Source organism: Gallinula chloropus (genome assembly GCF_964237585.1).
Source record: "Gallinula chloropus genome assembly, chromosome: 8".
NCBI lineage: Eukaryota > Metazoa > Chordata > Aves > Gruiformes > Rallidae > Gallinula > Gallinula chloropus.
Window position 1 is genome coordinate 13,069,282 of NC_140093.1, and position 23,735 is coordinate 13,093,016.

Consider the following 23,735-nt stretch of genomic DNA (forward strand, 5'->3'; position numbering starts at 1 on the left):
ATTTCAAAACTCACTATTTTACCATCTTCAACAGTGCAAAAATTCTTCTGCTTTCTTGGTGCCTGTACTGCAAGCTGCTCAATTTGGCCTCCTCTCTGTAGATAACCTCTGTTTATTCCATTCCCAAGGATAAAAAAGGCACAGTATGGTAGCATCACCAGGCATCTGGTTCTTCATACTACCATTCCTCCTGACTGCTGCCCATGTCAAAGACCAGCATGACACAGTTCACACATACGGGATGGACGTACTACCCAGACATCTCTGTAAGAAAAGTAAAATACATAAATTCTGTACTGTCATAAATTAACACTAAGTAGGTGATTAGAATGTTCACAAAGGAAACAGTCCTGCTAGCTTGGTTACCTCCCTCAGATAGGTATTGTTTACTCAAAAAATGTATTGTAATCTCTGTTGGCAAAAACATATTCCACACAGAACATGTATGTCAACTTTTAGTGGAATCCTTTTCCTCAGTTTTTATTTAAAACACAAAACCAAACACCTGTAGCAGCTACAGACCCACAAATTCTGCAAAATAAGGGGGAAATGTATGTGAGTCGTCCTAGACTGAACTGTATGCCCCTTAAATTTCCCTTGGAAAAACACTGTTCTGTGGAGGACTCTTGATAAGAGAAGTAAGGTGCCTTCCACAAAAACATTCTCACACAGATGCATACACTAAAAGAGAGAAGAGTTTATTTACCACAGAAGCAGCTGTCTCCCTCCTCTCCACCAAAGTACCCCTATTGACACAGGACAGAGAATAGAAGAGAACATTAACATGTGAGACAGCGGAAATCTGGATAGGAAAATCAGCCTTGTCTGCAATAGTTTAGTCCCAGTATCCTTTTCAGTTCAACTAAATAACTTGGCCATTCAAACTCTAAATCATTAAAAAGAGCTAATTTCAAGACCAAATCTCTTTACAATTCTGCTGCAGCTCAATGATGAAAAAGGTGCAGTGATTATGTCAAGTGAGAGACTCACAACATTTGTTGACACGTTTACACATTGACCATGTCCTAAAGGAGACAGGTATTGAAAACAGAACACTTTGGGGTTCTAACCCCAGTGGAATTAGAGGTGCTTTAAGTTGGAGAGCCTTAGTTTCCAGGGTAATTTTAACCTAGCATTACCTAGAAATTTCATATTGAATTTTGTACTTAATCTTTATTCAAGGTATCAGAGGGAACATTGCTTGCTGTTAATTTTTTTGTGTAATGCAGTAAATTGATTCACCTCATTAAAATGAGGTGAATTCTACTTGTTGGAGCTATAGCTGAAACAATAGGGCCTTAATAGGAAACGATGCTTCCATCTATGAAAGAAAAAAGCAGATCTTGAAAGCAATCTCAGAAGCCTCCTACAGAACTCCTGAGATTCAGAGTTCCTTAAATGTAAATTCCAGAATCTCACAGCTTCACTGATGAGATTATTCTATTTCACCCCTTATAAGTAAAGCTTTCTTCAGCCAACCTCTCTGGACTAAACTTCAAGCACTTCTTCAGACTATAAGAAAAATGAGACTATTGGGGTACTTTCCCTTCTGAAGTTCAGCACTATGTCCACAACATCTGTCTAGCTGATAAAAACTACTATACACAAAATCAGTAATATTAATTTATTGGCAAAACAACCCTAATCAATGTTGCTGAACACTAATTTCTTCTCTCAGCAGCAAGCAGCATGAAGAAATCTGAACCCAGGGCAGTGCATACAGAGGCTCAGAGATCAACTGTATGGGATCAGGTCTATTAAGGCCTCCCTGGGACTTATAAGAACATTTACTCTGCCAGGTCAATCTTCCCTGTGGTTCAGACACTGATTACATCCCAACAGAAAGAGATGAGGAAGTGATATCCACCTGCTTCTGAGCAGTAATTCACTCAACACCTGTGATATTGTTTGGACACAGCAAGGTCTGTTAACTTGATTGCTTATCTATAAAAGATGGCACTGATGATGTTAGCTTGAAGAATCACTTCTGTGGATCCTAAGACCTCTGATAAGCAGGTTTGCCTTCACCTTCTCTTTTAGAGGGTACTAGATGATCTGTTAATGAATGTGGCATACATATAGTTTTGTGTCTTCTTGAAACACATTTGTCTCTTCTCTACATAGTGTGTGGGAAAGGTGCAGCTCGTGGGTACTTCTGACATTGAACAAAAGCTCCATAACTTTGCTCTGACTTCCAAAAGACTCAGACTCCCTGGACTTGCACTCCCAGATACTCCAAAACACCCACCTTGGCAAGGAGAACCCCACACTGAAACAGTGCTATCAGTGGGCAACAAGATATTAGGAGAAAACAGAAGCAAATCAGATTTTGTGTACATGACAAGTCCAGATCTGTAGCCATGTTTGCAAGGACTGTGACACAGGTCCCTGAACATCAAATCCAGCAACTGGGAGGGACTGTCATTTTCTGATACCTTCTACAGAGGAATGACTGGCCAGGGCAGAGCCTAGGAGTACAGATATTGTATGTTTGAAAGATTTCTTACCTCTGGTAAGAAAAGTCCCAAAGACTGGAGGAGGCTACAAGCACACTGCATTATTACTGGGCAGAGATGCTGTTCTGGCCCTTAAAACAATCCTCCATGTGCAGGAGGGCAGATATCCTTAATCCTGGATATCCAAGCAACAGCAGCTACCACAAACGTCTTCATAAGTTTAAAGAACTCTTATGTAGTGGTTTGCTGTTCTCCAGCAATCTTATATAGTTGGTGAATGAAAACAGGCATCTTTCTTATCTAGAGGAGGACAGACAGTTGTCTCTAGAGAACAAAAGTCAAGTCCTGCCCTTGACTTTTTATACTTCTGATAAAGCTGATGCTGCTTAGCCTCTTGCTCGTCCAGGGAATCAGGAAAAAAGCAGAAAAAAACCCTGTGTTCAAGAGCATACTTTAACTTGTGCTGCTGAGAACAGAAACTAGGCCTGGGGAGATTCAGAGTTACTGTCAAGTGAGGTGTCCACCTATACAGAGCAAAGAAAAAACCGCCACTGAGCACAACTCTTCCTAAAAACTCCTTTTAGGGAAAATCTGTAGCACAGTCTTCACAGAGACATGTCTTGATTTCAGAGAAGTCTATAAGAGAGGAAGAATTCATTTGTGCAAAGGACTTCAGGGACTTCGGGATTGTTATTTGGCCATGGAACCTTTAGGCTGTCTGTTAGCACTCCAAATCCCCATCAGATCAATAAAGCCTGCAGTCATTACAACAGATAGCTTCTACCTTCCAGGAAATGAGCTTCTGAGTTTTATTCTAATTGTTAAAAGGCAGGTGTTCACACCACCAAAATCAACAGTAACAGCAGCACTCAGAGATTCTTGTAGGCTCAAGAAGTCTCAGAGAAGGCATGAATAAAAGGTCAAGCACTGAATTTCTCTCGCATTCACACACTGGTTCTGCCTAAACTCCCCCTGCTCTACCAAAGGAGAATTTGCTCCTCAATGTCTTATCAGTACAGTTGATTTCTAAACAATTCAGTTTAAGATATGGAGTGAATTTAGAGTTGAGCTAACTATCCCTTAATTAACCCTTGTCTGGATGTTCTTATGCTGCATCAAGAGAGTCCAATTCCAATGCTCTGATGGGACTTCTATGATTTGGAACCGGACACACTCATCCTGGATGAAGGCATGCACAGTAGGGAAATAAACCAGAAATAGTTAAGCCAGAGTAAATTTTAAGCATATGAATCCTATGGTTTTATGTGGATTAGAGCTTTATGCAACAGCACAGCCACCTCTTCTTTGACACTGGGAAGAGAAGTACAGGCACTGCTTTATCTCAGCACAGTACATTTACGTAGTGTAGCTACATCAGTTCGCAACCTCCTGGCACTGACAAGCTCCATATTGCCCAAGCCAGTTGGCATAAAGATAGTGTGTATTCCCTCAGGGTGGGATTACAGCCCTGTGTGCTATCCAGGAAAATAGGTCAGGCAGCTGAACTTCTCTTCTCTCTCACAAGTAATGCTAACACCCAGCAAAAATGAATGAAGACCTGAAAAGATACCCTTAACACAGCTTTCAAAGCAAACGCCAACTGCAGTCCTCAGGGAGAAGGTGAATCAAATGCTGTTGCTGTGGTACATCTGTTAATTAATCTATGAGGATTTGTGTTTATGGCAAGAGTGAAAACTAAGTATTGCAACAGAAGCAATACCAGCTGAACACAGTCCTGCTGCTTGTTCAACCTCACAGCAGCACTCAGCACACCTCCGCTGGCACGGACGTGACACTGGAGCTGGCAGGGCAGAAGTCACTCAGCTCTGTGGAAGGAGCTTTTCTCAAAGGACTTCAGGCTCTTTTGAACCCCTGCACTTCCAACACTGCCCCACAATCTCTCACACAGAGCGTATCCCTCGCTGTTTGACTCCAGTGTTGCTCTGTAACCAGGGATACATCCAGAGATCACCACAGGTTCTCTGGGAAATCAACTCAGTATCCTTGAAATGTAATTAGAGAATCAGAAGGGGATTTAATCTCACTGAGATTTTATAGTAAAATGGTATATTTAGCCCTGGCACTAATGCACCTCACCATAAACAAAATAAAAATTCAAATCAGCCAGAAAAACAGCTACAACAAGCACTTTCATAAAGTCCACAATGACAAATGCCAATCTCCCATTTGCTGACGTGGCACAGCAGGGGAACAAGCCACCCTCTTGTGGCACTGGCTTCAGTGACTCCTCAGATACACCAACTACGTGGACAGCGCTGGCCCGAATCTCACTGGAGCTACAAACACTTCAGTTATTTTAAGTTGGGCTTTGTGTGTGTGAGAAATGGGCATACTTTAGCCTTGCAAACAGGATATACAGCCAGGGCCTCCGTGACTAAATTGAAAGAACATCTTCACTGCCAGCTACCCTGTTTTTCCAGGGATGAACACTCTCAACATCAAGCCAAAGGAGTAAGTAAGGATGTGATTAATTAGGTGAATGTGAGTGGCCCTCTAAACTCACAGGACAAGAGCAGAGTGAGAATCAGAGGTGGTTCTCCAAGGACAAGAGAAAAATAGGTCATGGATCTGAGCCACTAGAGCAGTTACATCTGTGGAGCACTACACAACTCATTGAAAGAACCATTTCATAGTATCTTTTAGAAAGCTGCCTTCCCTCTGCTGACATGGCACTGTTATTTTTGAGAGCCAGGAGCAATTTCCGCTGACATGACAGGAGGCTGCTGTACAAACAAGAAGTTGACAACTCATTTTAGGCTTTGTGGTATCAAAAACATAGGATATAAAAATCAATAGCTGCTACATGGGACAGGAGTAAGTTGTTTAACAAAGTGAAAGCAGTAAATTAGCTTAATGGGAGGGCCACATGCTGCAATACAGATCAAACAAGTTTTGGTTTTCTACTTACAACTGACAGCACTAAGATTATTCAAAGAAAACAAGTTCATTATCTTGTCTCTTCTGAGGAAGGGAGGAAAACTTAGAGCACACAGACCAAGTGAGAATCAAAACACAATTGAAAATACAGCCAGGAGGGAATGATTGGCAGTTGTATGAGGAAACTAATCTTGTAAATGGACCAGAGGCTCCTGAAAATGGACGCAGAGAAGAGGAATAAAAGGGGATTTACACAGATTGAGGCAGAACTCTCAAAAAACAAGGGCTGCATATCAGAATTACTGTGCTTTTTTAGGAAACTACTAGAATATGAGAAGTGATTAAATCTGCAGTATGGATTAGTGATTTGACAATCTGACCATCCCAGCATTTTACACAGTGTTAGACAGTATGGCAGGCTAAAAAGAGAGTAAGTTGTTTGGAAAATCACTACAGAAACACATTGAATTACAAGGAAAAAGTCAGTTCCAAAAAAGCTCAGGTCAGGTAAAATACTAATATTTGGTTCTGAATGTTGTGCTTTACTCAGCCTCTATGCACATACTAGTGTGAACTGTGTGAACTACTGAGCCTGTCACTTGGGGATGTCTTGAAGATGTCTGTGCCCAAACCAGCAACTTTAACACACACTGGAATTCAGATGAAAACCATTACTGCAGGGATATGATAATGAAATACCCACTGAAATGACAAAAAAGCGACGACGTCTATTACACCCAAGCAGATCCCATAACTTTCACCATCAGTAAAATCTATAGTTATGTTTATACTAAGATTTTAATTTTATTACTTTAATAAGCTTGTAGCTACCTGTTAATTTTCAGGGTATTTGAAATTGTTTTTAAAAAAAGCTGTAATCAAAATTTATTAATAAGTTTTTTTAGCTAGGAATATACTATTCCTGCTGTGAAAAAAGAGCAGCATATATGAATAATACAATCAGCTGCACTTCACAAGTGGATTATTTCAATTTAGTTATTAATAATAACAAAATAATAAGGATTCAGTTATTGAAAAGCCAGGCTTACACTGAACTGATACAAATACTTTGTTTTTAAAATATTATTTTGTTGTTTCAAAGGGTGTATCTTCATGTGTTTATGTTAAGGTGAATGTCAATGCTGTGAAGTTAGTCAAAGTTCACAAAATGCCATAACTGGCATCCTCTGGACACTTTACAGGTGTTCCTACATTAAAATATAGTCTTTATTATTTGAATTTGCACTTTTTCAAACATGCCTCTGCCTCATTCACTACATTTACTATTGGAGAACGGGCAAAACCAGGACTTGCACAGGCAACATTATTAAACAGGAAAACAAGGAGCTACTGTTTTATCAGTGAATCAAATGCAGGAGACCATCATGAACCATTAAAACACTTTCACCTGGTCTCTGGCAGGGCTGTATTTAAAGGTGAAAGAGGGCCCTGGTAAGCTCTTAGAGGAAGGAATAGAGGCTTGTTCTGTATCTGCCTGGTTAATACCCCACCTCTACTTTTTATAGATGGGGAGAAAGAGGTCATGGTGGAGCTGTTGGTGGTGAGAAGGAAACTGAGGAACAGACTGAGACTTGAAGAGGTAAGCTTACAACTCTCCTTAGTGAATTTTTGTTTTGCAAATAGTTCAGCCTGATTTAAAATGCATCTATAGGTTTGTGGGGTTTTGCTTAAAACTCATGAGGAGTTTCATCTAATGGAAGATGCTAGGAGAGCCAGGGCACCAGTGTTTTCTTTCTTTCTATGAAGCTATATGCTTCTCTGCAAAAGCTGAGCTTAAGATCAGTGTTATTTTAGTATAGCATGCTTCCCTTGGAAGGAATTTAAAGGGGGAAGCACATAATTCTTTCCTGAAGCTGTTTAAATACTGCAATTTTATGGCAGTAGTTTAACTGTAACGATTCCTTGTGGATTAATGAGGGTGCCATAAATGAGCAGCCCAAACTAGACTGAGAAATCTCTTGGCTTTTCTCCCTCTTTTTGGAAAGAGCTTTCTATGGCTATGAGTGATGTTCAGCCAATGATTTCCTATGTCTGGGTCATTATGAGAGTTGCAGAAAAATCAAGTCTTTAAAGGTAATTGCTGTGTGGTCCCAGATACTGTTTGACTTTGCCTGGTGGCTGGGCAGCAGTGTGCCACACAGCACATGAATGTTAAAGACTTCTTGCATTGAATAAGGTGAAAGAGAAGATGACAACCTTACCAAAGTAGTATCAAATGTATTTTTCTAAGTAAGAGAAGTTATGTGATCAGAGACTTAGGTTAAAATGCTCAACTAAGAGTGCTAAGCTAGGATTCTAGAACTGGTGCTGAAGGGGTAACTAGAAAGGTGATGGGAGAAACCTCCTCAGGTGAGTTAGTGTTGGCTGCTGGAGAGGGTAAGGTGGGGCTGCACTAATAAGCTCATCAGCTGTAAGGCTGAGGCTGTAGGCATGACATCTGACAGCAGCAGTGGTTGGAGAGGACTGCTGTTCACAGCCCTCCCCAGCTGCTTCTTACTTTCTCCCTCAAATCTAACAGCTGAGCTGTTTGTAAAACTGCTAACCTGATCTACTTGACTAACACAGGTCTCTGCTCCTTAACCTATTGCTTAAGCTCTTTAAGCTACCATGCCTGATTCTGAGTGAAACAGGAGGTTGTAGTGCCCATCTGAGCTGCTCAGCTGGTAAATCTGAAAATGAGGTAACAGGCAGCTGGGGATGGTAACTGCTGCTCTGCCAGCTGCTGTGAGAGAAGCACATAAGAAGAATGTAGGGACAGATACCTTTCAGATGGCCTCTTTCCTCAGAGGCAGCAAACCCATACTGCTTCCTGGATTGAGCTTTTCTAAATGTCACTTACACGCTAATAAAGTGAAATAACAATCAGAAGAACTTTTTCCCTCCTTATCTCAGCTTATGGGAAATAAAGTAAGTTTACTAGAGAAATAACGAACTTTCAAGTTGGACTATGATAGACAAGCAAGCATTCTAATTCACTAGAGTCTATCCTAAAACCAATCTGGAAGTGAAATGTCTAATCTCCTGGAGTTTCCCCTGTATTAAAGGTCAGTAGTATGTCTCTGTGTCCACTTTTGAGGTGGGTTGGTCTATTCCACCACATGCTGGTACCCTAATGGGGACAAGGGTGAGTTTTCTGCCCTCCCTCTGCAACCATCCTCCTTCAAGAGGAGCTGGGAGTGCTGCAGAACTCCCTTTAAGCGCAGAACAGAAGAAAATGGATTCACTGAAATCTTAGGGAGGGTTTCTATAAGCCTTTTCCCATACACACAAAGAATTTTTATCTAAAGAAATGCAAAGAGCCACTTTTTCACTGTCTCCTAAACCAGATTTTCCCCTGACTTCCCAAACCAAAGCAACCTGATGATAACTCTGCCTGCCCAGCAGGCTGTCCCTGATTAGGAGTCTGACAGACAGATTTCTTGGTTCCAAGCACATGTAACCTTCCTTTTGGAAAGAATTAAATGATGTTGTCTGAAGTGAGGGGGGGAAGATGCAGGCAGACAATCTGCTTTGGAGGGGTATGTTCATTGGTGATTGAATTGTAAGATACCTCCTGCTTCCTTTATACAACAAATAGGAAAAGATGCGATATAATTGGCTGTCCCAAGGACCAAATGAGCTTCTGATTCCACAGAATAGACAAAGTTTATGTATGTGGCATAACCTACAGACTGACCCAAAAGAAACCCTCTCTATTGAACTACTAAGTAGTAAAATCCCTTGTTCTCTAATTCTTGTTAGTGGAAGTCAATATTCCTCCTAGTTATTTAAGCAATCTTTTCAGTACAGGAGTGTGTAAATTTATTAACATGATGTTTTTGTTATCCCAAAGGCTGACTGAAAATATTTTTCCTTGCTTTTTACCTAAGCCTGACATTCTTCCAGAATAATGTTGCCTGATACTCTAGTCATGAATGTAATCAACTCAAAGGTTTGTTCATGGCTGAATTAATCTGATACTGTTTTCTTCAGGTCTCTTCTGTACCTAACACTTCTGTCACAGTGAGAACTCTGTTCAGGAGATATCTGACAACAGAATCTCAACTTCCTCTTAACTGCAACTGAAAAGCCTGCCTGTCCATCAGGATTTAGTGATATGCAGCTGAGATGTGGTTCCTACTGCTGTTCATGAGAACCTCAGTTACTGTCAGGTGTCTTCTGGACAGAGCCTTCCCACAGTCCTGCTGTGCCTACCAGGATGTGATGTCAAATGGCTCTGGAAACTTCACAGCGATCGATGCCCACTGCGTGTGTGGGAGTCTGTCCTCAAAACCCACCCTCTGTTCCCTCATGCTGCTCTGGCAGTGATGCTACGTGGGTGCCGAGCCTCTGGTTTCTGTGGGTGCTTCTGAGGAAGCCTCAGGATAAAAAGACAACCCTGAAACTGTTTTTTAGTGTTTAGTGCTCTGTCCTGTAGTTTCTTGCACACGAAGTGTAAACACATGATCTGCTCGTTAGGATGCACAAGCAACAGATGTGCAAAAGTCACCTTTTGGGTGCTTACAGAGCTTTGGATAACATCTGCTATACTAATATGCAAAAAAAGACAAAATTCATTAATGCTAGGTGGACCTTAATACATCATGATGCTTTCTGCTTGTCTCCTGTGCCTGGGAATCTAGCATACCTCCTGCCCCTGCACAGACTTTGACTACCTAGATGTAAACAAAACGTTCCACTATCTTCAATGGAGTTAAAATATGAAGGGGCCTTAATTTCCCAGCTTAGAGATAGGGAAATAGCAGAGACTTATATGCCATAAATTGCAGAAATTGGAGTAATGGTCTGCTATCTTTTGCACATCACAAAATTCTTTTGATGTTCTTTCTAGATCAACTTAAAATCGTAGATAAGCATGTGTAAGATCATGTGAAATCAGCTTTCATGCTGAAACTGCTTTAGCTAACAGAAAACACTTTTAAATGGCAGACACATCAGATGTCTATAAAAAAACCCTACTCTGGGCACTATCTGTTTAATTTGAGAATTTTTAGATGCCTCCCCTTTTTTCTTAGAAAAACTCAAGCTTACCCAGATCTAGACATGTTGGCTGGGAAGATGCATGGGGGTGGAGTGAGGGGTAGGGAATATCTTCTGCTATATAGAAATCCTGTAACAAGGGTTGTGGCATAAGACACCAATGATTCTGATCTCTGCTCAGGATGCAAAGAATAATTGTGATTATTTTCCCTCATTTCCTTTATAGCCTATTAAGATAATTTTGTTTAGGAAACTTCCTAGGTCAGCACTAAGCAAGCAATTAAAAATACTGAAGCCATACTTCCAGTGCCAGGCTGGACAGGTAAGCTTTGAAGAGATGAGAGCACAAATCTTAAGAAATAAAATTGTAACAACAAGGTGTTAAGATAATACTGCTGACTAAAAAGAAACCCCCAGACTTTGGTGTCAACTTACATTCTCAAACCAGTGTTAGATTTATTCTCTGTAGCACCTGGCAATTTGTTTCCTGTGACTGGAGCTCTCAGTGTCCCTTCCACTGTCAAGGGCACAATGCATCGCTGCCAACACTATGGATGGATTGTGTTAAATCTGAAATGAAAACTGAGTGCAACTTGTTCAGATACAATGTTAACACAAATTGTTGTTTAAGCATAATTAAATATTTATCCTTTTTTAATGAAAGCTAAGGGAGGATATGAAGGTTTTGGTGCTCACTGAGGAATGAGGCAGGTAAAGCCACACCTGGTAAGATTGCTCCCACTTGATTTGCATGTATTCCTCATGACTTATGTATAAGAAACATGATGAGTCTGTTTAGCATGCCAGAGCTGCAGAACTTCTGTCAATGCTGGAAACAATTCTGATATGGTAAGGGTACCTTAACCACAGGGACACGCATTTAACACCCAAGTACAAGCTGGCTACAGCTTCTATGTGAAACTGGCTTCTCTGAAACACAGATCTTGTGATGCTGCCAGGGTGGGAACTTGTTCTGCAGTCACACTAACTGGGAATGTGGACAATTCTTGGTTGTAAAATGCTCTAAGGTTTGTAGATAGGAAAGTAGTAATGAAAGCTCAAGAGCAGCAGAGGGACACTTTTTCATATCCTATAAATCATAAAGTCTGTGTATCAGAAGAATGTTCCAGTGTTTACAAACCAGAAATGGATGGGGGAGAACAAACTCGTGTTTTCAATGTTTTCAAACAGCAGTGGTGCAAGCTCCATGCAGGTTCTGCTTTGGCTTTCTACAGAGTGCCCTGCTCAGAGGCTGGGCAGCCCTGTTCCTCCTTTTAGCTGACCAGTGTCTCCTTCCAACCCACGAATTTGGTGATTCATCTTTCTATCCAACTGCAAGAAGTCTAAACAAACCTAGATCTGAGGAAACACGCAGAGGAAGCCTCAAAATAAAGGGGAATTTTAAAGCAAATTAAAGCTGCTACCTTGTTAGTTTTGTAACTAGTACAACAGATCTTTAGCTGCTTACTCACTTAAAACATTTATCAGCCTAACAAATAAATTGGAAACTTGGTTTGATGGACCTTCTGTTTGGATTGCTCAGCTTCTGAACTAGCTTGATACAGCATTCAAAACTTCAGTGACTAATCTAGGAATTGATAGGCAAGGCTGGCACTGAGTACAGTTTCTGTGTGTACAGAAGCAAGGTAGAAGTTGGAAACAGAAGGCTCTCTTTCTGCAGAATAATATAAAGTTCATAGAAGCTTTTAATGGTTTCTGGTATTTTTCATTACAGCTCTAACCCCCTTTCTAGGAGGCTACTGCTCTGCCAGAATGATTTCCTACACAGAAAAACAATGGTGAGAGGAGGACTGGAAGAAGCTCTGGGAGCTACCAGGATGATGCACAGGGAACTTTCAGGATTCCAGAAAGTAGGACAGGCTTTGACATATAAAGTTTTGCCTATAAATGTTTGAGTGCCTGAGCTACAGGTATGTGTTTATACTGACCATAAATATAGTTTCAAAACTCCATAATTATTCTGACCTACAGTTAATATTGTCTCTTCATGCTTATGTTCACCCTATTAACTTGAATCAGGAAACTTCTAAAGTACCATAAGGTATACTGCATAGCCTTAAATGGAAGTCCATGGAGAAACTTGTCTTAAATGGATAAAATTCTATATGGCAACTAACCCTATGGAGATTCAATTCTGAGATTCCTCTGTACAGGAGAAAATAAAATAGGTGATATCTTGTTTGACTTCTGTGATTTAAAATAGAAATGGATGGGCTTACTCCTATGTTGAGAAGACTTAGCACCTTAACTATGCTATGAGACCCACCTGACTTGTTTGGGTTTTCTTTTCCTTGCTGTTCTGGCTGGAACATTACAGGCAGAAGTATAAAGAAGCTGAACTGTGGTCCCTCAAGAGTTGGATGTGAATCTGTTACTGAAAACCACGATTGGCTATTTCTAATCTATGGCATGGATGCTATATAAGAAAGCAAAACACATGTGCTACCCAAATGCTGGCAAGCCAAATTAAATAGGGTAACTCTGAGTGTCCTCATTCTAGTGAACAAGGTACATTCAAAACAAAAAAAGATCTGATGCTAATTTGTCAGAGCAAAGATAAATAAGCAACCCCCAAATTATCAAGAGATCTGGGGGAAAGCCATAAAAAACCCACCCTGGGCCTTGATTATTAAGGGAATACATTATCTGTGTTAGCCCTTTATGAAAAGGGATGTTAAATACCTAGTATTAACAGTACCCAGCAACTCTAAAAACAGAATGACAGAACAAAGCCTGAAGAATGTGTTAAAACGTAAGGTCAAGTAAAATGCTACTCAGTAGCTTGACAGAGTAACTGTCCCATCTTCTGGAGAAAAAGGCATAATCAAATTCCCTGTATTTGAGATTGTAGGACAAGCTGTGCATAAATACTTGCAGAAATAAGACTTGGCTAATACTCCAGAGGAATGATCAATTTGGTTGGTAACTGAAGATTAATTGCTTCTAGTTGAACAACAAGCCTGCATTCTCACAGTATTGGACTACTTGTAGGTATTATGTTAAGTGTAACAATGGATGTTCAGTCAAATGCCTCTGAAAAAGGGAGCTGACAAACAGACTTACAAGCTCTGCTAAGAAACAGGATCTCTGAAGAAGTGACAAGCTATAGAAGTTTTTGATGACTGCTTTCAATATTTTACTGCAACACTCACTGGATTGTCAGTGTTCAATTTTCAACCAGTGCCATAAAAATTCTTTGGACCAGGATAATAGAGTAAAATGTATATCCTCATTTGCCTGCAAGCATCACATATTTCTGCTTTGGTTTTAATATCTTTTAAAATAGCAAAATCCATGAGAAGAGGGAGTGTTTCTGGCTTGACTTTCAGGACACTTGCCACAACATATTTTTGTACTGATGTCATAGAGGAAGGAAAAGAATACCTCTGCATTAAAATTAGAAGGTGAATCTAGGGTATAATTTAATTTCCAGTGGTGTGTCCCAATCAGTTGGAAAGCTTGTAATTAATCTTCCCAGGAACCACAAGTAAACAGAATTTGTTTGAGGAAACTTTGATTACTCAATGTGAACTGGATTTCCAGTTAGAGACCCTGTGTTAAAGCAAGTATTTTGGAAGCTTGCTTCCTCAATGATGCTTTCTACCCTACCAACTGTATCCAATACATACAGACCTTGGGCATAATACTGTGTTTGCTTCTTGTGCTAAAAGCAAGTTCAGTCTGAAGTGCCAAGCTAGCTAGGTGTGCTTAAGGTGATGGAGTTGAACTCACTCCCTCCTGAGAGGTGGAGAAAAAAAGTACTCAAAGTATCAACAGCTTTTCAGAAAATGTTTCTCTTCCTTTCTATTAAGCAAATTAAATTAGCACACAGCAGTGGAGTGGGTGGGGAAAAAAAGCATCTCTTCAAAATGTAATGCTCTCTAGAATCCACGCTTGCTCTCAGGATAGGAAGTGGAAGTCTGAGCTGATGGCTGCCTTAGAGCACGGTTGCATCTGGGCACGAATGCTTTCCTGTGTGGATGGTGCAGTGTCTCAAAGGCTTCCTCGTTAACAAGGAATGTCTGTTCAGCCACTCCTCTGGCTTGCTAAAGGCATACATAGGTGTTCTTTTTGGCTATTTTAACTCTGTGAAAGTTCATTATGAACTTTTCATTATGAAATGTTTGAAGAAACTTTCTGGTTTCTCAGGCTTTATACTACCTGGCCCCTACATGGGACAGTGACCTGAGCTGTCAAAGTAACACATTTTTCAAAAAGCACGGTCAAGGTTTTGCCTAAAACTGTCCTGTCACAAGTAAAATTGATACCAGTTGTTTGGTGGTTGGGTTGTTTTTTTTTCCAAGGACAAGCCAAAAAGAGACTAAACTTTTAAAGTACTTCAACCTGGAACTGTGGAGTATTTAATCTGTGCTATGGCTGCTTGAGATAGACAAACTTAAGGTGAACTTCTAACACCCTCCCTCTTGAAGGGCAAAAAACATTCCCTGCTTAAGCCAAGAAACAACAAAGGGTGTTATTTCATTTAAAGGTGGACAAAGGTCTTGATGTAAATTCTGCTATCCAGCAAAGACTATATACAAACACATGCAAAAAGCACTTCAAAGTTTGTTCCATAGCTTAACTCTCTAAGCATTTCTCACTTCTACCAACAGCTTGGTCTGGTCTTGTCAGATGCTTATTCTTTTTCTAATTGTTAGCACAAAAGGTTCTTAAATCATGTTTTGACATCTAAAATACTACATTACCATAAACAAATAGAACTGACACTAGTGCTAGAGCAGAAGCAAAGGAACCAGATCCAGTGCTAAAAGCTGGGGGGATGTGATAATGGTTCAAAAGTTAAGAAAAGCATCTCCTTATGATTTGATAGCAGCCATCTCTCTAAATCCAACCTAGAAAATCAGATCCTGCTACAGCTGGCACAGAGGATTATGAACATCTCACTGGACCAAAAAAACCCCAAACTGTTTAGAAATAATAGTATTAGATTAAGAGGGTATTCTGTTTCCCTTGTCCTTTTCATTGTTTAGAAAAAAAATCAAACAAACCAATCCTTAACTCTCTTCTGGTGTCGAAAGGTCAAGCTAGCACACTTGCATCTGTCTTCTAATCTTACAAGAATCTGCTATACTAAGATACAGTAGCCTTGTTCTACATGTGGAGTATTTCTCCCACCCTTGGTTTGCACGCAGGCCTTTTGGCTGAGCCTCTCTCTACTTCACTGAAATCCTGAGCTGGCAGGGCGCACACAAGCTCTGGCTTCTCTTCCAACCTCAGGTCTATCTCATTTCATCAGCATTAAATTCTTACTCTGATAACACAGACACAAATGAGGATGGGTTTTGAAAGCCGTGGCATGAAAAGTTTTAAGATGTGCTGTGCAGAAAGGCATCAACACCTCCAGTATGCCAGTGCTAGCAATAACAGACATGGTACGACCAATACAAGGTGTGCTGGTACCTCACAACAGGGAAAGGAACGAGGTACTTCGTTACTTCTGAACCTGGAGACCGGGTGTTTCCCTTCCGAGCAGAGGCGCAGGCCGGAGGGGAGGGATCAGATCCTCCTGGGACCGAGAGCACCGGCCGCCGAGCTGCTTCACCTGCCCTCCGTGAGCTGTCCGGGCTGCCGAGGTGGGGGCTGCCGCTGCTCCCTGTGCTGCACAGCCCCGCTCCTCCGGCCGCCCCCAGCAGCCAGCCGGCGGACAGCTCCGGAGCGGCGGGACGCCGGAGTTGGGGCCGGGAAGGCCACAGCCACCGCCCCGCACGGGACCCAGCCCGCTGCTGACAGCAGCCCACCCGCGGAGCAAGGGCGGGAGCCAGGCCCCGAAGCCACAGGGGCTCCTTCCCCGTGCCCCCTCTCGCCCGGCCGGCTCGGGGCCGGTCCCAGCCCCGCGGGGCTTCAGCCGGTTCTTAGAGGGAGGGACAGGCGTCCCCCGCCACCGGAGAGGGGAGGACGCCATTGGGAACAGCCCAACCGGGGAGGCGTTTCCATGACAACCCCCCTTCCCGCCCCGGGGGTCGCTGTCGCCACAGGGGGGCGACGAACCCCGTAGTCCCGAGTCCCCCCCCACCCCGCCCTTCCCCCCCGCCCTTCTCTCCCAGCCGGGTCCTGCCCGCCCGCCTCACGGCCCCCGTCGGGAGGATACAGCTTGAAGCCCCGGAGGATCTCCTTGGCCCGCTCGTCCGTGGCCGACATGGTCCTGCCGCGCCGCGGGCGGACGGGGCTGGGCCGGGCTGGCCTGGCTGCGTGGGCCTGGGCGGGAAGGCGGCGGTGACAGCAGCGCCTCAGGACCCCCCCACCCCTCCCCCCTCACTCCCTCGCACCCGCCACTGGCCGGCGCAACCAACCCAAGCGTCCTCCCTTCGCCCCGCCCCGCGGCCCGCCGCTCTGACCAATCACCTGTGGTCACTACCTCGACGTCCCGCCTTCCGGAGCAAGAAGGACGGCGAGATTGACCAATCAGATGGCGTGCCCGCTCGTCCGCTTCCCTCCCTCATTCAAGGGCGGCTGCGCCGCGGTCGTTAAGGCGTACGCCCCGGCCGAGCCTGACGTCGCCGGGGGATGGGAGTCGCCGCAGGACAAACCTTTCCTGGTCGCTCTGCTCCGCCGTTGTGAGGCCGGGCCGCGGGGGGGCGCGGGCCGGGGCCGGCAGGCGGTGGCGGCGGCCCGGGCGAGGGGAGGCCGCGGCGGGGTGTCGCCGAGCTGGGGAGAGGCCACCGCGGGCCTGGTCAGCGCCAGCCCGACGGGCGAACGTCCGGCCGCCTGGGCTGTGGCCGGGCTGCTGGAGCTCCCTTGCGCTTCTCCCCAGGCAGCTCTGGCTGCGAGTCCATCCCCCGGGTTGCGAGCCGGCAGCTCGGCCCGGCTCCTGCCGCGAGCCTGGGTAGCGGGGGGCCCGGCTGCTTGCTGTGCCCGGGCCCGGGGCTGCTGCGGTGTGCTGAGGGGCTCGTTCGGGCCGGCGTTAGGGAGGCGGTTTGAAATAAACGGAGTGTTTTTCCCTGGAACAAAAGCCGCCGCCTCTGTACCGCGGGTATTCGGCCTTTGTGCGGCTGAGGAGGGCGTGGGGGAACGGTTGGTGAGCACATCCCAGAAGCCAGGCTGTTCTTTAACGTGCACAGGACAAATTAACTCCTCTGTTAACAAGCCCAGTGCAGCTAATACGAAGCGTTAATAAGTCATGAGGAAAATAAAGGCAGCGGTTGTAACCCAGGCTCAGAACAGGACCAGGGAACAGTCGAGGTGCCATCAATACCCTGGCAGCCCTGCTTGCCTCCAAATCAGCTGCTGAACAAATGAGGAGAAGGTGAACGTTAATAAAGGATGCATTTAATGCTTGAGAACAAGGCCACTGCCAGTATAACCAATAAGAGATCTTAATAATAGAAATAGGAAGCATTTATTCCCCTGATGTATGTGGTCCATGCTCAGTTCCACACCAGCAGTTGAAAAGTGTATGAACAGATCATTTTGAGTCTGGGCAGAGTGCCAGGGGTATGCTGTGCTAATATATATTTTTTATTAAGAGGCCTTCCTGGGTTTTAGATAGACTGTGTAATTGCATGCTATCTAAGGAAGAGGGACTGAAGATCACCAAAGAGGAAAGACTGATGAGGAGAAAAGGCAAGCAAGAAAAAGAACAGCTCTGAAGAAGGCAGAAACAAATGATGGTGTGTAGGGAAAGAGCCTGCCAGGTGGAAGGATGACATGCTGGTTTTCACAAGACAAGGAACTCAATCCTGTCTCTATTCAGGCTCTTCATAGACAAAAGAGCCAGAGACCAAACAGATCTTGCAGTGAGGAACTCTGGTTGTGTTGAAGGGCTTCTCTAATGAGGGCCAAGAGTGTTCAGAATTTTACTTGGGGGCCTTTGTGTTTTCTGGCCCAGAGTTCCCAAATTCACTTTGCTGTGCAGGGAAGCACAGGTTTGGCATCTCTCTTTTTTGAACTCCTGGAAAATTACAAAAGAGCTCATGGCTGAAGTGGGAACTTCTTGTGACTGCTCTGGGTACAACCAGCAGTGGAACATGACACCATAATGCAGAGAGTGACAGAAACCCTGGGATCTGGGAACCTGCAGCTGCATTAACACAAACAATGCTGTTGAGCACACTGTCTTTCCAGTCCACTTGTAAGAAAGCTGCTGCAAGTCTCACTCACTACCCCTTGGTGCCACTTTGTACTGAAAAACCTCACCTTTGCTTTCACATCTCTGGCAGGTGTGATAGTTCCTGCATTGCCAATGCAGGTGAGAAGATGCCTTCAGCTTGCTTTCTCCTTCCCCAGAAGCTGTTCTCTCACAGTGCAGACAAGCTGATGTTTCTCTAGTCTAACTGGGAGATGGTTTCATAAGATGGGGCTTCCATCTCACACTGGATATAAGGGATATAATTGCATATTTATCACCACCCAGACACACATCTCTCCTGACTGGGCCGAGGTGTGAGATGAGAATCCAGTGAGCAGCTTAGTCTCTGTGTCCTGTGAAACGTGGAGAGCTCAGCAGCTTCTTCAGCAGAGCGTGGGAGTTCCCATCACCCTGTGCTCTGGAGATGTGTGCTGGCAGCTGCTGGGGTCAGAAGCCTGGAAGGAGAAAGGATAAATGGCTGAAGCATGGTGAAAGCACACATAGATGAGAAATGAAACTGCATCCAGAATCCTGTTGGCATTTGAGCAGGTCAGTTTACCCCTAGAGCTACTGGCCATTTGGTAATGTGTAGATGCACCTGCTTCTACTCTTGTGTGGCCATGGTGCCAACAGTTGATTTTATTTTGCTTTCAGTTGGCTGGGTAGTAAGATTCTTACAGACACTTTAGGAACCAGATCCCAACCCTGGTAGCTAAATGTAGCCCAGTGGATGATTTCTGAATATAATGTGTATTATGTGGGCTGTTGGTAAGGTCTTGTGTTGTCCTAAAGTACTTTTTTTCAAAAGAGTTTTTGATTTAAACTACCTTATTTATGAAAAGTGAGGAAAAAAAGATACGAAACATGAAGTACGTGCTCCCACTGCCAGCCCTCTCCTTGGTGAGGCCAGGTGGTAATTTTCCTGCCAATGCTACATCAGATTTAGGACTTCAGGAGAGGAAGAACCAGCTCCAGTATCGTGTCCCAGGGCACAGAGAGGTGCACACCTGCAAGGGGCAAAGCTGGTGCCACCAGCCTGGCGTGCAGGAGGCACATGGTGGGATGAGCAGCTGGAGGCACAGGGTGCTGAAGAACGACACACCAAAGCTGGTGTGATGGAAGCTGCAGGGTAGAGGGGTGTCACTCTGCTGGTGTCTGTCCCTTAGGGGTGATTTTGATGCCTCAGCTTCCAACTGAGAGAAACCATGTTCTCAAAGCCTCTCTGGGTCTCCACAGCCCCACTGCCTGGGGGAGTACTCTGGATTTACGGATTCTTTTCTCAGGCACCGCAGGGAAATAATGTGAGTGATCTACTGTCCAGAAGGGACCTGGATGGCAGAATCACAAAGGGAAGAGCTGGAGCGAGTCAAGAGATAACACCAACATTAAAAGATAAAATGGATTAACGTCTCCCTGCACACAGAGAGCTGCGTGGGTGGAGCAAGAGGTTGCAATAGCAGTTTTAAAGGGGATGTGACAGCTGGGCAACCTGGTATTTTTCTTGTTAAAAGAAATCCATCCCAAAAGCTGAGCTTAGCTGACACTACCCTCCAAAGCCCACGTCAGTCAGCCAGGCTGGCTGGCTGCAGTCGGGAGGTGTCAGGACAGACTGACTAGAAGACCCTCTTGGCTGACCTGTGTGGGGCCAACGCAGGTGATTTTTTCCTACAGACTCCAGCAAGGGGTTGCAAAAATGATCCATGTGAAATAGCTCACAAGTATGTGTTTCTATTTCAGCCTGGGACTTCGGCTTTAAGGAGTCTTGAGACAAATGAGGCCACGCACTGCTTGCCCAAGGCAACTGTTCCAGCCTGTCTGCGGGGTGACACGAACCGTGGTGGAGGGCCTGTTTGGGATGTGATTAAAGAGGTAATTCTCCCTCCCAGTGCAGATGAGATCTAAGCGTGGCTTAAGTAAATTACTGAGTGGCTCGTTATAGCCCTGGCCGAGTTCCCTTGCTGCACAGAGCCTAGTTTTTTACATCCAATTTGCTGTGAAGCCCAGAGCGTCGCAACAGCATCCCAACACCTGCATCTCTGTGCTTGTTTGACACCCCTTCACTGGAGGATGGGGACCCTGGGGACCTGCTGCTGATGGCTCTGAGGCGCAGGCTAAGCCCCATCAGTTTTCCTAATAGTTTTTGATGTTCAGTCCCTGAAAGCTCCCTCTTCCTGGCGGAGCCAGACCACAGTTTGATCTTCAGGGACTACCTGACTGAAAGCCAGAAGCCCTTTGCTCTTGGCAAAAGGATTTTTAACAGAAGCACGCTTTATTCACAGCGTGGCACAGTCAGTGTACAGACTATGGGAAGGGTGACAACGCCAAAAGCCCTCTTGTTTCCATCCCCACTCTTCTACCCCTCTTCAAGAGTCTTTTGTCTCCTGATCTGTGTCCTGGAGAGGATCTCAACCCCTTCAGCTCCCTCCTTGCTTCCCCACCCCACAGACTGGTGTCTCATTTCTATGGGCCGTTTTTCTGTGGAGTTTAAAATCACTTTAGCGATCTTTCACCCCATCTCCTGGCGTTTTTCCCTTCGGGCTCTGGGAGGACTCCCCGAGGGGCTCAGCTGGTAGCCTCCATCCCCCTGCCCTGTGCAACTGCCCAGTCCTTCGTGGCCCCACTAAAGCTGCTTGGGCATTGCCCGGTTCGTGCCGTAAAATGGGAGAGTTAATCCCCTCTGAAGGCCGTAGGTTGGAAAGAGGAACGGGACGTGGAGGTGAGAACCCGGCGGCCGCTGCCATGCTGCCGGAACGAAGGACGTGCTGAGGCCTGGCTACAGTCACCCTGGGGCACGTCGGACCGCAAAGCCCCCGCGCCGCGGCCGCGGCCCCCCGTGTGCCCAGAAGAGAGAGGCGGAAACTTCACCCGCTTGCGATCAAACAGCGCCTGGGAGCGGCAGCGGCCCCGTGCCGCCGGCACGGCCGCCCTGCCCTGCCCTGCCCCGCCCTGAGGGCCCGGCCAGCCTCGCCGCCAACGAGCGGGCACCGGCTGTAGCGTCCCGGCTGCCGAGGGATGCCGGGCGCGGTGCTGCGGTCCCGCGGCCGCCCGGGAGCGGAACGTTCCGTTCGCGGCCGCGCGTTCCGGGGGAAGGAGCGGCGCGCGGGACACCGGCGCCGCCATCATGGCGGCCTGAGGCGCGGCGGGCACGGCGCCGGGAGCCGCAAGGCGGGAGGCCGGGCGGAGAGGCTGCGACTGCAGAGGTAACGCCGGGGGAGGGAGCAGCCGCCCGCCCGTTCCTCCGCGCACCAGCCCTTACCCTTCCTCCCTCCGCGGCCGCGTCTCGGCCGCGCCGGGCGTGCGGCTCCCTGAGCCCTGTGAAGCGAGCGGGGACCGGCGTGGCGGCGCGGGGCGAGCGGGCCCCGCGGCGCGACCCTGAGTGCATCGCCCGCTGCGGCGGGGCTCGGCCCGCCCGGTGGGACGCGGCTCTCGGCCCGGCGGGACTGAGAGGGCCGGGGGTGAGGGGGGGGGCTGGTTGCCTCCCCTGGGGCTGTGCGCCGCTTCCTGCCGTGAGACCCCTGGGGTCCCTCAGAAGGGCGGCGGCAAGGCGTGCCGGGGGCGGGAGGGAGCCCGCTGCCTCCCCGGGTGCGGGTTTGGGCAAGCACCGTTACAGCGTCTTCCGTGTGTATTTCAGCCGCTCCACAGCAGGGTTCGTGGGCTGTGGAGGAAGCGGCGGGGTGACGCCAGCGGTTGTACAGGCGCGCTGGAATAGCAGCGCGGCTGTCGGAATGTAAACTCCGGACGGAGCAGAGAATTGGTTTTCCTTTCTTAGCCGGGCGTGCAGAAAGCCCGTCAGCCTCCTGTAACCTCGTACGCCCGGGTGTGTTTTGATTACCTGTGAGGGAGAGCAACGGCTCAGGAGCTGTGAAATCACGATTTCATTCCCAGCTCAGTCACTTCATGCACTCCCCTGAGAAAACTGGCTGCCCTCAGTGTCTGCTCCCTTACCTGTGAGCAGGGAGAGCAGCACCGAGGTACCCTCAGGTGTGTTAGGAAGCTGCATCTGGAGTTATTGTATTGCAGGGATTTCTGGGTCCGAACTGAGGTGGGTGTGAGTCTTTGATGAAAAGAATCCTCAAAGGACTTTACGCTGCGAAGCCAGAAATCTTCGTGTGGAGAGTGCAAAAGGCTGCCTGCTCTGGTTGAGACCGATTGTACCTGCAGGTGGAATGGAGGGGAGTAAAGTGTATTTTTAGCAGCTGAGTAATGAAGGGAGCTGGCTCTGCTGCCTTCGTGAGTCTTAATTTGGTTAGGCATGACCGAACCGCGCAGACACCTGCGTGACTGTACCAGCCCCGGGAGGCAGATGTGGGCCCAGTGTGGTCACACAGAATGAGGCAGGTTCTCTGGTGTCTGTTTTTCTTCACCAGAGTAAAGGTTACGTGCTATACTTTGGAATTATACAATGCAAACATAGCACAAACCCCATCCTCTTCTGCTAATTTCTTTGTTCAGTGTCTGAATAATATGCTTCGGAAGTTTTTTCTTAGTTGTTTGTAAACAAGTAACTTATTTTGTTGAACTTGTTAATAAATAGTGTTTTACATTTCAGAAGCAATGTGTTGGTGCTGGGAGACAACAGGCACACCAGAAATGCCAGGCAGCAGCTGAAGACAAAGACTTCTCTTTCCAGGGACTTAAATAGAGCCTTTGTAGAAAGGGTATTTTTATCACTTCAGCTTTCCAGTTAACCCACACCAGTTTAACTGTGCAGTGCAAACTGCTGAGCTACTTCACAGGCCACAGTTCTTTCTGCCTTTTAGGCTCGGAGGGCAATAGGAACTGTGTTTGCAGGGGTTTTGTATAGCCTGTGTCGAAGGAAAAGGTGGGATGTGCAGCCCTACAAGGTGGATCAGTTCTTAATGGAGAATTAAGTTAGTTGCTGTTTTAAAGTTGGGTAATGAGGAAGGAGGAAATCTTAGCTGGCCTCTAGAAGACATAATAAACGTTTTTGCAATTGGCATTGCATCAGTAGGAGAAGTCTGAAAACAGTATGGAACCTGAACTTCTTTCCTGCTAGCAGGAGTAGGTCTTTTTAGGGAACTGACTGGACAGCCAGTTTTGCTCACATACTGTGTGGATCATTTTTGCTCCCCAGATAAATCAGCATTTGAACCTGCTGGGCTCCTGACACCCTGAGTGCTGAAGAAAAACCCAACTTAGATGACACCTTACTATGCTCAGCGCACCTTCTGATCTGCTGCTAGGTGGAATTCAGCAGAGGAGAAACAATGTCTTAATATCATGTTCTTGTATTGACAGATTGAGAACCTAGA

General features: G+C 45.9%; 1 protein-coding gene across 2 annotated transcripts in view; it reads right to left on the minus strand.

Moving 5' to 3' along the window:
• PDE6D (phosphodiesterase 6D) overlaps positions 1-16,616 on the minus strand; it is a 38,306-nt gene extending 21,690 nt beyond the window's left edge. For both annotated transcript variants that reach the window (XR_014617431.1, XM_084267119.1), the window contains exon 1: positions 16,486-16,616. Coding sequence is in view for 1 of the 2 variants with exons in the window: in XM_084267119.1 (XP_084123245.1) it covers positions 16,486-16,535 (50 nt within the window). In the remaining variant the exon portion in view is untranslated. The remainder of the gene's footprint in view (positions 1-16,485) is intronic.
• Between the last annotated feature and the right edge of the window lie 7,119 nt (positions 16,617-23,735).